The sequence below is a fragment of the Apis florea genome, unplaced genomic scaffold (assembly GCF_048593485.1).
Source record: "Apis florea isolate Af1SG1 unplaced genomic scaffold, ASM4859348v1 contig_2272_pilon, whole genome shotgun sequence".
Taxonomy (NCBI): domain Eukaryota; kingdom Metazoa; phylum Arthropoda; class Insecta; order Hymenoptera; family Apidae; genus Apis; species Apis florea.
Genome location: NW_028256549.1, coordinates 5152227 through 5164571, shown reverse-complemented (window position 1 = coordinate 5164571; position 12345 = coordinate 5152227). Strand labels below are relative to the sequence as shown.

The window sequence follows — 12345 nt, the reverse complement described above, 5'->3', positions numbered from 1 at the left end:
TGTTACCGATCCCTAATATTCGATCGAGGTCTCGATGAATGGCGGCTGTCTATTCATCGAGAATCACAACGCGGAAGTTGAGGAGGGGAGAGTAATTCGCTAATGGCATTGGGGAGGGGAGGGATGCGCAGTCTGGCATTCTTCTGCGTGACGATGCCTCGTGCACGAGGCGAAAGCAACCCTTCATCCCTCGATTCGACTTTATCCAGATGTATCAGAGGGGGGCTCGTGTGTTCGTTCGAGAGAAATTCCCCGAGTAGTGGAGATTGTAATTGAAGTTCGTGGTGTCTTCTTGATCTTGGGAGGAGTGCCTCGAAACGCCAGACACGACGCTGTGTCTCATCCATTTCGCTCATAGAGTAATCGAAATTACGAAAAGTCGTTATTTATTCGTCTGCTGCAATCTCGTATATACCTTACTTGTTATAATATTTCCCCACTCGAGTCCTTTTCGACGACGATTCCTCGTGAAACTAGAAATCGACTACGAAAGAACGATTTTACGAATTTTTAATCGCAATTACAACATCTCTAAACTCACTTCATTTCCATAAAATGATGTGTCGATGGGAAATATACAATAATATAATATAACAAGAAGAAAATCCACGATTAGAAAGTTGGATTTTAATCACAGATTCCAGCCGCAATTTCAGATCAACATACAACTAAAATTATAAAATACAACTCGAAACGATCCCTTTAAAATAGACAAAAATCCGATCGCTGAAAGCTAAGCTATAAAACGAGCACGATCCAACGCTTCGAGGCACGAAGGGAAACGAGATTTCCAAAGCACGATTCCTAACGACAGCCACCAAAGAATCTCCTCCCTCCTCTTCAAACGTTGGAGGAAAGAGAAAGAGAGGAGGACGTTTCATCGGAAGACCCGTGTCTTGGACGAGGGAGGAAGGGGGTTGCAGGTTCGATTTCCGGCAGGAGACGCACAAGCACGCGTTCACGCTCCCTTTTACCGCGGGATAATGGTATTGGCAATCTTCTGGGCAGCCAGGGTTGCGTCGCGACGCCGACCGACTTTTATCGACCTGTAATCGCGACGAGACGCGCGTAAATCAGCCGAGAAATTCCCCTCCCTCCTTTTGGAACGAGCCAGCAGCTCGCCGATATCCTCGTTGCAAAGGGGTGGACATTTTTGTCCAGATTCATCAACAGAAACTGATAAGAACGCGACTTGTCCAACGAATGGTATTATTTTTATTCATTCATTCGTTCAAAGAGGATTTTTCAGCGGTTCGATTTAAGGATTTTGTTCGGTTTTATGCTTGGTGTATGGTGTGTACACGTACATTTGAAAAATTGTTAATTATTGAAACGTGGAATGGGTTTGTTGAACGAGGACGGTTTCGAGAAGGAGGCCAATTACGGCGTATAGAAATCTCATTTTTCACGAAAGCGTCGCGAAAAAGGGGATTCAATTTCTCGAGTAAACGCGAAGGAAAGTTTATTTCGAGGGATGGAAAAGACCGAACGAGCGTCCAGTTGCAAGCGTTTCAACCCTTAAAGCGTTCAGAATGAACCGTTAATCAAAGAGAGGAAACGAGACCTTTCCCGGAACTTGTTAAGAGTATACAAGATTGATACCGGTTACTCCGGATTTTATATTAATTATAACGTCGGCCTGAAGTAAAAGAAAAATAAAAAAAAAGAAGAAATCTCGAAAGCAGAGCCGGAGAAAATAAATTTGTTTGAACGAGTAAATGGAAATTAATGTTCCATCCATTTTTCTAATTAAACGTATAAATATTACTTTATCGATATATATATTCACAATGAGATTGCCTTTCAAATTCTCTTTCTCGATACGCTCAAATATTATCATCTCAAGCCTTCGATCGATTTTTTTAATTTCTCAATTATTTTCAATTTTCCATCATTCTCTCCCTCGAACAATTTCTCGAGCAGGATATTAGAGCGAGGTTTCTGGATGAATTCGAAATTTGGACGAGGAAGAGTAGGGTGGATCTCTGGATATAAAGGAGGGGTTGGACCGATTGGATGAAGACGTTGTAGAGAAATATGATCCATCGGGCGCCACGTCAGACCGGACGTCGCACAGATTTCCGGCAGATATTTCTCTCAAGAGCGAAGGGGATGAACTGTCCGTGACTGCAAAGCGTTACTACACGTACGACGTGATTCATGCACGAACGTGACGACAGGTTGATAACAGTTTTGGATACGATCGTGATAGAACGACTATTATTTTATTATCCTCGTTGAAATAATCTTGAAATTACCTTGGATCGATCGAAGCTCTGTCCGATAACGTGTGATTGCGGAGAATTTCTCGATTCTTGAACTCTTTTGGAAAATTTAGATAGAAGGATAAAAGGATTTTGGAAGAATAATTTATAGTCTTAAGGAATTTGGAATAAGGCACCGAGCTATTTCCTATCGTGGAATCGAAACGGCCCCTTCTTTCCTTTTACCCTCTCGACGCCATTAATCAATTCCAAGAATTCGACAATTAACGGTCCGCTTTTATCGACCTACTACTCGATCGTTCTCGCCTCTCGTCCCTCTTGGATTTTCAAATTTTTCAAGAAAATAATAACGCGTCGTTGTTAGATAATTTTTTTTTATTTTTCGTATATTTTTAATTTCAACGATTAATTTCCATGAATGCATGGAAAATTTTTTTGCATAGTTGTTTCGTCAAAGAAGAATCTGAACGTGAATGAAAAATAACCTACTTTTTTCTTCTCTCTACTTTTTACTGTTGTAATTATAATCATCAAAGCTTGAAATAATTAGACACGAATATTAGACCATGGTGTAATCCATGCTTCAATTATAACAATTTCCTCCAAAAAAAAAAAAAAAGAGGGATGAAAAAACGTAGTTCGCGATTAAAAACGATTATTCGATAAAGCGTATTTCAAGACGAGCAAAAAATTAAAATTACATCGTAGAGAATTTTAATTCCTCGTTTAAACCATATTTCAATGTCGAAAGCGCGTTCAATTGTTTCAAATTTATAAATTTCATCTTTCTTCATCTCCAAATCCATCCACGCGCAATACGCAATACACATTGATAATACACGTTGTAATTACATTTTACACATTTTACGTGTAAAACGTGTGAAATTTTATCGACCTCGTCCCGACCAAGCCTCGCATTTTCCAGCTTTTTTCCCTCCACCCCCCCCTTTTTTTTTTATTCGCTCGATCTCGATCACCACGGACCACCACCGCAGATTTCCTTTTTCAATTTTAATCCCTCGCAGATAGCCGAGTCGGTGGCAAAAGAACGAGCGCACGCCGCCGCCCTTCTGACGAGATATCACCCTCCCCCTCCCCCAGCGCCGGCAAACCGCCGTGAAATTGTCTTCATTAGGCGGCCACCGGTGAAATTCCACGCGTGTGGAGTTGGATTTTTTCGAGAGAGAGAGAGAGAGGGGAAATGGAGAGGCATGCGGCCGAGATTTGAGGATGGAAATATCGAAAAGGTAAATATATGCTATCAATTTTGTGTAATGTTTTTTTTTTTTTTTTTTTTTCTTTAATGAAAGGTGAGATTATTAGAGTGGAAATATCGAAGCGAGTTGAAGAATTCGAATGGTTCGTGTGAATTTTTTGGACAAGAAAAAAGAAGGGGGGGACGAAAATGGAAATATATAGGATTGATAAAAAATTCTAGCGAGAAACTGCATACCGTCACTTTTATCAAAAATATGTTGTTATATAATTTTTAAGAAATTTTTGGAAAAACTTGAACGAAGCAAAAAATGCCAGGGGAAATTCTCTCACGTGTGTGACGGGTTAAATTTTTAATAGGGGAGGGGAAAAAAAGTGGGGGGAAGAAAGAAGAATGTTGGGGGTAAGATTAATGAAGAATTTAAAGTCGAGAAAAGAAGGAGAACCATCCGTGGTATGAAATTTCACACGTGTCGAGTTGAATTTTTAACGACACGGGGTGGAGGGGGGAGGAAGAGCGGATGAGATTATCGGAGAATTTTGATGTTACAAAGGATGAGAGATCGCGAAAAGTAAATTCTGCTACGGCTAAGCGTGAAATTTCACACACGTCTGTGGAATTTTTATGACAAGCGAGGAGGGAGGAGAGGGGAGGGGGAGGGTCAGAGAGAGAGAGAGAGAGAGAAGGCTCCAAGATTATTGGGGATACGTTGTTAGAAACGTTGTGGAAAAATTCCGCGAAAGTAGTATTACCTGTATTAAATTCTACACACGTCGAGTTGTCACGGGGAAATAGTTACGACATTTCTACATTGAGAATTTTGAAATTTTTCTCCCCACGGAAAATAATGATAACCGCGATATTAAAAGTTATATAAAGAAATTATATTTTCGAACAGATACAGGAATAACATCGAGACTCGAGATTGAAATCGCGTTGAAAAAAGATCGACGAGAATTTGCTGCAGATCCCATTTCCACTAACTAAAAGGCTAACTGCTTTGCTTTTTCAGCAAAGGAATAATCGAACCTCCATCTTGATTGTGATAGTAATGTGTAAGTGTCATCGTAATTCAGATGAAAGATCGTGCGTGAATGGAAGCATCTGTGCGTAAGTGCTATCTGATCACCATCTTGTGCCTTATTCCACGTAAAAGGTTCTTTTGTGGGGAAGAAGAATCCTTGAGTAGAAGCCAAATCTTTGATTGCTCTTTGAGCTCGATTGGTCGTGAAAAGATTTTGTGTAATATCTTAAGGGAGGATTCATTTGGAACGCGAATATTATTGATTTTGAGTGAAAATTTTATGAAAAGAATTGTTTGTTTTAATGTTAATTTATAATAAGAATGTATGATAAGATAGCGATGGCGAAACAAGTAGTGCAAGCTAATCATTCGTCGTACAAGTGGAGGAAGACAGTCATGATGATCGTGGATGAAATAAGATAACTAATCAAATGGAGTACAAGAAGAGTGCAAGAATAACACAGTGAAACAAGATGGTAATAATCAGGCGAGTGACGTAGGTCGATCATTTCACCGATCCAAGTAGAATGTACATATAATTATGGACGAGAGAAGGTTGGAGAGAGAGTTAATCAATAAAATAGGGATAAGGCAATTATTTGTGATGAAATTGTCGCACACGGATAAGAAACAAATCTCACGATGGTATACAGTTACGTAGGGTTCGTTTATATAGAAGAGGCGAAACAAATAATAACGAAGTGGAGAGAATTTATTCGAAATTCGACTCGAACACGTGTCTACGTCTGTCTGGCCGTATTAACAATGATAAAACGAGATCCGATCGAGGCAGAGCAAAACGTTATCAATCACACTCCATTACGGACTGGCTACATCCGAGCACTTTTATCGCAATCCTGTCCTCGAAACGGAGTTACGCTGAAACCAACTGAGAGAAGATTCGATAAATCCTTAGTAATTTCTTTATTTCAACGCTACGATAAATCGCCACGAAAGTGTCAATTTGAATTTTCCCTTCCTTTCTCGATTATCATTCGTCGTGTCGCGTCGTGATTCGAGAAAATTATTAATTTTGAAAAAAAATAAATAAATAATTGCTCGACGATCGTAATCGTTTAATAATAATTAAAAATTTTCAACATATCGAAAATTATCGATCGAACGGATTTATTGAATTAAATAAATTGTGCAACGGATATACAATAATTTTGAAATAAATATCGAATTTATAATATTCGATTAAAAAATTTTTTTTTCGATCGTTATTAATCTTTCGTTTTCGACGAAAAATATTAATCCTCGATTATTCATCGTTCCAACAATTTGACGTAAATATCGAAACTGCGATCGTATAATCGAATATTAATTCTTTTTTTTTTTTTTATGAAACATTAAACATTTTAATCGTTGCATCGATCGAATAAAAATTGAATCGGATTTAATAATCGCTTAATCGCATTAAATATTATTCAACGAATCGTTCTTCCCAATTGTTTCTTGCCAAACAGCAAAAAACTGCGTAGGCTCGTGAACGTTGCCAGTTTCTCGTAAACACTCGTTCATTAACGATAAATGCACGAAAGGATCGGCATTATATGCAATTATTTCGGTGTTACATTTAAAATCATGCTCGTTAACGAGGCCAATAACGCTGTATTTATATCACTTTTACCCGTTCGAAAAAAAAACCTGCCGAATTTCAGACGAAAATTCAGACGACTGGATTTCCTAAATAAAACAATTCTTTTTTCATTTTCCTCCGTCGAAGAAAAATCCTTTCAATATTAACGACAAGATAATCGTCGAAATTGAACGTTTAAACGTTTTTTAAGTTTAAATTAAAATGTTCCCTGATCTCTTCAGTGATGAAAGAATAGACCAATATTATAATCTTTCGTCGAAACGCGATTCTTAAGAAATCTCTATTTAATCTTTCTTAAATTTCCTGCGATTAACCCTTGCTTAGATCGAAACGACGCAATTAAAAACGATCTGGCCATTTAAAAAATTCATCCTCGTGATGCTTAGAAGGAAACGAATGTAAGGTTGAATTGAAAGGAGAATAAACCAATAATAATTCATCCATATCGATCGAATTCACGCACATATTTTAATAAATTTTCACAACAAGCGCACCAGTTAAATTCTGCAAGAAGCGTAAAATTAATATCGAAGCAGAATATTCCATTCGAGCAGAAATGTACTTAAAACGAAAAAAAAAAAAAAAAAAGAAAGAAACGTCATTTTCTCTCTCTCTCTCTCTCTTTCTCTGTTCGATTTCGCATGCCAGAATCGGCTCATACAAAATCAAAGTTCGACTTCACCTTCTCCCTTCTCCTTCGTCACAGGGCGAGTTCTCAGAATTATCGTGCCGCCACGATCGACGATTCCAGTTGGGACAATTTAGATCCAGCCGGGCGATAAACGGCGCTCGATTGAATAACGCGTTGATTAAACGCGATCTCATTTCTGATAATACCGCCTTTTACCCCTAAACTTCTTCCAACCTCTCCCTCCCCTCTCCGGCGATAAAGCGGGAAGGAATTCGAAAGATGTCCCGGGATTAGTCCCGGGATTTCTTTGGCCAATTGGTCGGAGGAGGATCTTATCTAGCATGATTCGATCGATATTTTAATACGAAATTGGAAATTGTGTCCATTCGAGAAATATGCGTGGATAATTAAAATTTTAACGTTCAAATCTACGAGCAATATTTTTAAGGATCGATAGAGTTGCTTTGAAATTATCAAAAACAAAAAAAAAAAAATTCTATCGCCAAGCAGCCGTTGTTACACGAATATTAAATTCTCGTTAAATCGAGATTTCCATTCCATCCGATATAATAGTCGAACGAATATATTTTCCTCCATCGATCGAAGGTAAAAAAAGGCGTAAAAAGAGAGAAGAAAAGTTGTATCGTTCTCGACTCACGGTGTCCACGTGGTGGGGATTCGCCGGTGATCGAGGCTATGCGTGGCGCGTCCTCGCTGATCTCGATTTCAGCGGACTCCCTGTACACGTCCGCTATGAAGGCGGTGCACTGGAGGAGCAACCTCCCGTTTCGAAACATGTCGTTCGTCACCTTGAAGTCTATCGTCGACTTGGACACCTGGGAATCGTCGTCCTGCGGTATGGCGAAGTATCTGGTCCTGTATATCAAGCTGTCGTTCGCGATCTGCAAATTCAAAATCGTTATTCTCTCGTGTATGATCGGCAACAGGTTTGGGGATCAGTCTGTTCGATTCGAATTCGAAATTGTTCGAATTGAATTAAACAGAATGGAAAAATTATTTTTAGGATTTTCAGCACAAGCGAGGAAGATTTAATTAGAAAATTACTTTCGTTCACGGGGCGAGGGATGTTTAACAATGCGAGAAAATAAGCGTGCACGCGTCAAATAAATATTTAGCGGGTTGAAAATGAAACAGATTAATTCTGAAGCTCCCGTATATACATCAAAAGCCGGTGTACACGGTGTGTACGAATTATTATGCCGCGGTTCACACCACCACCACCACCACTGTTGGAGAAGGGCGCCGCCATCGCTGGAGAGGGATGATTCCGTGCTTGGAAAGTATATTCTGTATTTTTGCGGGGCGCGAAGTTGCCGTTGGAAAACGCGCGTGGACAGTTTTAATGCCGCGCCAAGTTTTGACTTCTCGAAGTGGAAATTTCTCGGGCGAAGTTAGGGGCAAAGTTTTCTCGCAGCGACACGAAATTGGAAATAATGTTGGTTGAAATAATATTCTTTGGTTAAACCATTCGCTTTTAAATAATATTATGTCGTTTTCATATACATAATAAGACAATTAATAATTGGACAGGTTCTTAAAATCGTAGAAGTAGAATAAAATAGGTATGATGAGACAGACTAGTGAAATAACACATTTATAAATCTAGGCAAGTAGTATAAGTCAATTATTCGTCACGAACAAGATAAAAGAATGAATGAAGTTGAAAAAAATATACGATGCTCTTCATATTAAAGAAAATTAAAGTATATTCCAATAACTTGAATATGAATGTAATCAAACAGACTAGACAAGTAGTATGAATCAATTATTCCTCACGAAAGTGGAACAAAATAAGAAAAAGAATGAAACAGTCATGATCGAGGAAGAATTAATTATAGTATTTTTACATAGTATATTCCAATAATTTAAATAAATCAAATTCTTTTTCAACCAGAGTACTCGAAACTACTTCTAACGAACCAACTTCTTTCATCACCGGAAATAACCACACTCTCGTCTTGAAAACAACCCTTCCAAACCAACAACTCTTCCATCACATCAACACTTCAATCTCGAAACATGCTCCCATCCTTGTCTCCACGGTACAACACAGATACTATTACCACCCAGTTATTACATTATTATCCCCGTCCTTTTAACTGTCTTCCTCGACAAATATCCATCGAGCATCGATCGTTCCCCATCGAACATTCTCCTCGTCCCCAACAGAATGGTTTTAGAGACGAATCTCCTTCTCCCAAAGATGATATTACGCAGTTTCGTCGCTCTTAGGGTGAATGAACGAAGGAAATTCCATCTCTCTCTTTCCTTTTTCTTCATCTACATCTTCCATCTCCACCTCTTCCTCTTCTTCTCTCCTTCGCTTCCACTTTCTCTTTCTTTCTTGGATACGAGAGAGAACGAAGAAGATGGCACAAGAGTCGCTCGAGGTTATTACTTCGGGGAACAAACGAGGGGTTGTGTGCATTAAGTCAGCGGTAGACGCGGGACCCACTGTTCATAAAACATAATGCATAAAGCTTGTGCTTTGTCGCGTGCACACCTCCTCCCCCTCCCCTCTTCCCTCGTGGATTTGTCGCTAGGCGATCCCAGCCACCGCCGACTTCCCTCCCTCCTCCCCTCTCCACTCTGAAGATATATCGATGCCGTGGAGGAGGGGAGGGAACGTGCTACGTGGTTGTTGATTTTTATTAAGATCGAGCGCGAGTCGGTTGACAGTCGATGGTTAATGGCGATGGGAGACGATGGTTCCAGAAGATGGAGGATTCCAAATTAAGGCGGATGAAAGAGGTTAAAGTGGCGAGGATAAGAAAGGTAAAGATCGAGATCCTTGACGCGTGGCTGTTTTACAGTTGATCGTGTAAAGAAGAGATCCTTTTTTTTTAAAGTTCAGCTTCAGCTCGATTATTAAATCTGATTATTAAAATTAGGAAATGTTTGAACCATTGTGAGGTAATAATTTTCGGTTGATGAATGAAAGATCATTAGAAACGTATTTTCATTTATCTACGACTTTTAGCTTTCGAATTATCGTCGTGCAAATAAAACGTAATTTTTAAACCTGATTAAACTGTATTAAAATTTTGGGAAACTTTGAACCGCTATAACTCCGAAGATAGTAATTTCCAATCGACGAATGAACGATCATTAGAAGCGTGGAATCTTCCTCTTTAAAACGATTTTTTGTTCATCTCGATACGACTTCCGGTTCCCGAGATATCGCCGTGTAAAGAAAAAGGTAATTTTTAACTATTTTATCCACTGGCTTATCTAGACGATTCCTGGAAATATACGTTATATTGGGTCCTAAGTCCCAACTTTATGGAAACTTTAAATTATTGTATCTCGATAACGGATCGAGATATCGAGATGAAACAAAAACTATCTTCAATAATGTCGCTTTCTCTATTTTCTGACCGGGTTTTGACGACAAAATTTTAATTTCTTCTCGCATTGAAGATAGACGGCCTGCTCTACGAATTATGACAAATATTGATATTGATATTTAATTTCAAGCTGTTCTTCTCTTTTAGAGAATTTTATTCCACGCTTCGAGAGAAGATGGGTTTATTCGACAAATATTTAAACGTCAGAATCTCCACTTTGGAGCGAGCAAGGTCTTCGATTAACTGAAACTGAATATCAGGACAACGATCGATGTGCCACTTTTCAAAGGAAAATAGGGAGTAATCACGACCTGTGCGGTCTTCCTGGAGCGTTTCAATTAATTAAACGAGCGACGCCCCTCGTTAAATTGAAATATAATTAATCGTTCGAATTTCTGTCAACCAATTATCGATCGCACGGATTGATCGAAACTCGTCGAGCACGCTGAATTTCTTCCGAATACATCATCCCCGCTGATATTTTCCACCGGGAGGAGAAACATGGTTTACCGCAATTCGTCAAATTCCTCAGACTTTATGACCGTTTCGAGTCCCTTCCTTCCGGAATTCCTCTTCTAAATTCACCGAGTTTTATCGTTTCCTCAGAATTCCACGCCATTGTCGTTCATCTTATCCGCGCAAGTGTAACCCGCGTGTCGCTTTTCATACGAGATTCCAACCGCGGATCTTTCGCCCCCCAGAATCTAGGTCGCGTTCTTTTCCCCTCACAGAAGGAGGCGGAAGCTGATGGATCTTGTTCGCTCGAGATCTTTTCACATTTGGCAATTAGGGTCTTCGAGTGGATAAGAGAAGGGATGAAAAGTTTTGAAGGGGGTTGATCTTCGGTCGGGGAGCATGATTTTGAAAATGTTGCGCCACTTGTGCTCAAAGTTTCGTGACTTCAGAGCAAACAAGTTTGGGTTGGAACGAGAATGGAAAATTCGCCCAGTTAAAATATCTGAAACTGTCAATAATCTTGTATCACTCTTCCATTCGCTCGAACCAATTAATACCAAAGAAAAGAAGAGAATATTAATTTTTAATATCCTGTAAAATGTGTTGGAAAAAATATATTTGCGATCCTTCTTATTATTCGAATAGAAAATAAGAGTAATTGCGTTATCAAAGCGTATTGATTAAAACTGAAAAGTTTTAACCCCCGAATAACTATTATTTAAGATAAAAGTTAACAGTTCCATTCGATCACACAGGATTTATCCGGATTGTCGGGGGAATCGTGAACGCGAGAACATCGCTCGTTAGACCTTTCTTCCCTGCAGACGTCGGACAGAAAACCGATAAACGCGTCATCCGCCACCCTCGCGCCACTGTCATCGCGCGATCTCTCCGGGCGCGTTGCAATTTTCGTGGACGAATGGTGACGAGAGAGAATTTGCGCCTCATCCGAGTTTTCGAGTTATCCGAGTGGAAGCCGGGTTAAGGGACGTCGAACTATATGATTTCGAGAGGGTTAAGTTAAAATTTTTCGACATTTTCTTTTCGTTCAATCTATCACGATTTAAAATTCGACTGTTGTTGTTGTTATTATTATTATTATTATTATTATTACACGATCAATTTCATTTTATGGGACGATACAACACTTTTGTATAATTTTTCAAAATTTGTCGCAACAATTTAACGAAATACTACACTTTTCTTAATTCAGCTAATTTTGCAATTTGATTATTACTTACAGAGAATAACCTAACTTTTATCATTTCAATCAATTGCAAAAAGATTCGATTCATCGTAATAATAATTACATATGAACAATTTGAATACATTTCGAAATATTCGAGAGCGAATCTCGTGTTGAATAAACAATCAATGATTCCCACGATTCGATCGAACCTAGCCTAATTTAACCTAACCTAACCTCCTAAATCTCCTCGATACAGTGAGTTCTCGATTCGAGCAGACCCCTGGAAAACAACGGCCTTGAATCTCCAAATATCATAAATTTACGAGTTGCACAAAATTCATCGATGTTTCAACGTTGGATAGGCGGAAGAAACGTGGCCAGCAGAGTGGAAGAATCGATGGCGGGAAAATATGAGCGAATGCTCGATTCCAGGTATCGATGGAGAGCGTGCAATCCTTGGCAGAGGATCAACTATCCGCTCGGTGACTCGGCTCGAGTATTTGTTTCAAAGCGAGTTTTGATTGGAGGCGACAAGCGGGATACTGGCGACATCTATCTAAGGCCGTTCCTTGTTCTTTCTCATACTTGATTCGATATTTTTCTATTATTCAACGGGGCGTAGCGATGATTCTG

General features: G+C 39.2%; 1 protein-coding gene across 1 annotated transcript in view; it reads right to left on the bottom strand.

Moving 5' to 3' along the window:
• Positions 1-12345, bottom strand: part of LOC100872306 (uncharacterized) — a 124569-nt gene that overhangs the window by 13826 nt on the left and 98398 nt on the right. The window contains exon 5 of the mRNA XM_012490021.3: positions 7358-7601. Within this exon, the coding sequence (XP_012345475.2) occupies positions 7358-7601 (244 nt within the window). The remainder of the gene's footprint in view (positions 1-7357; positions 7602-12345) is intronic.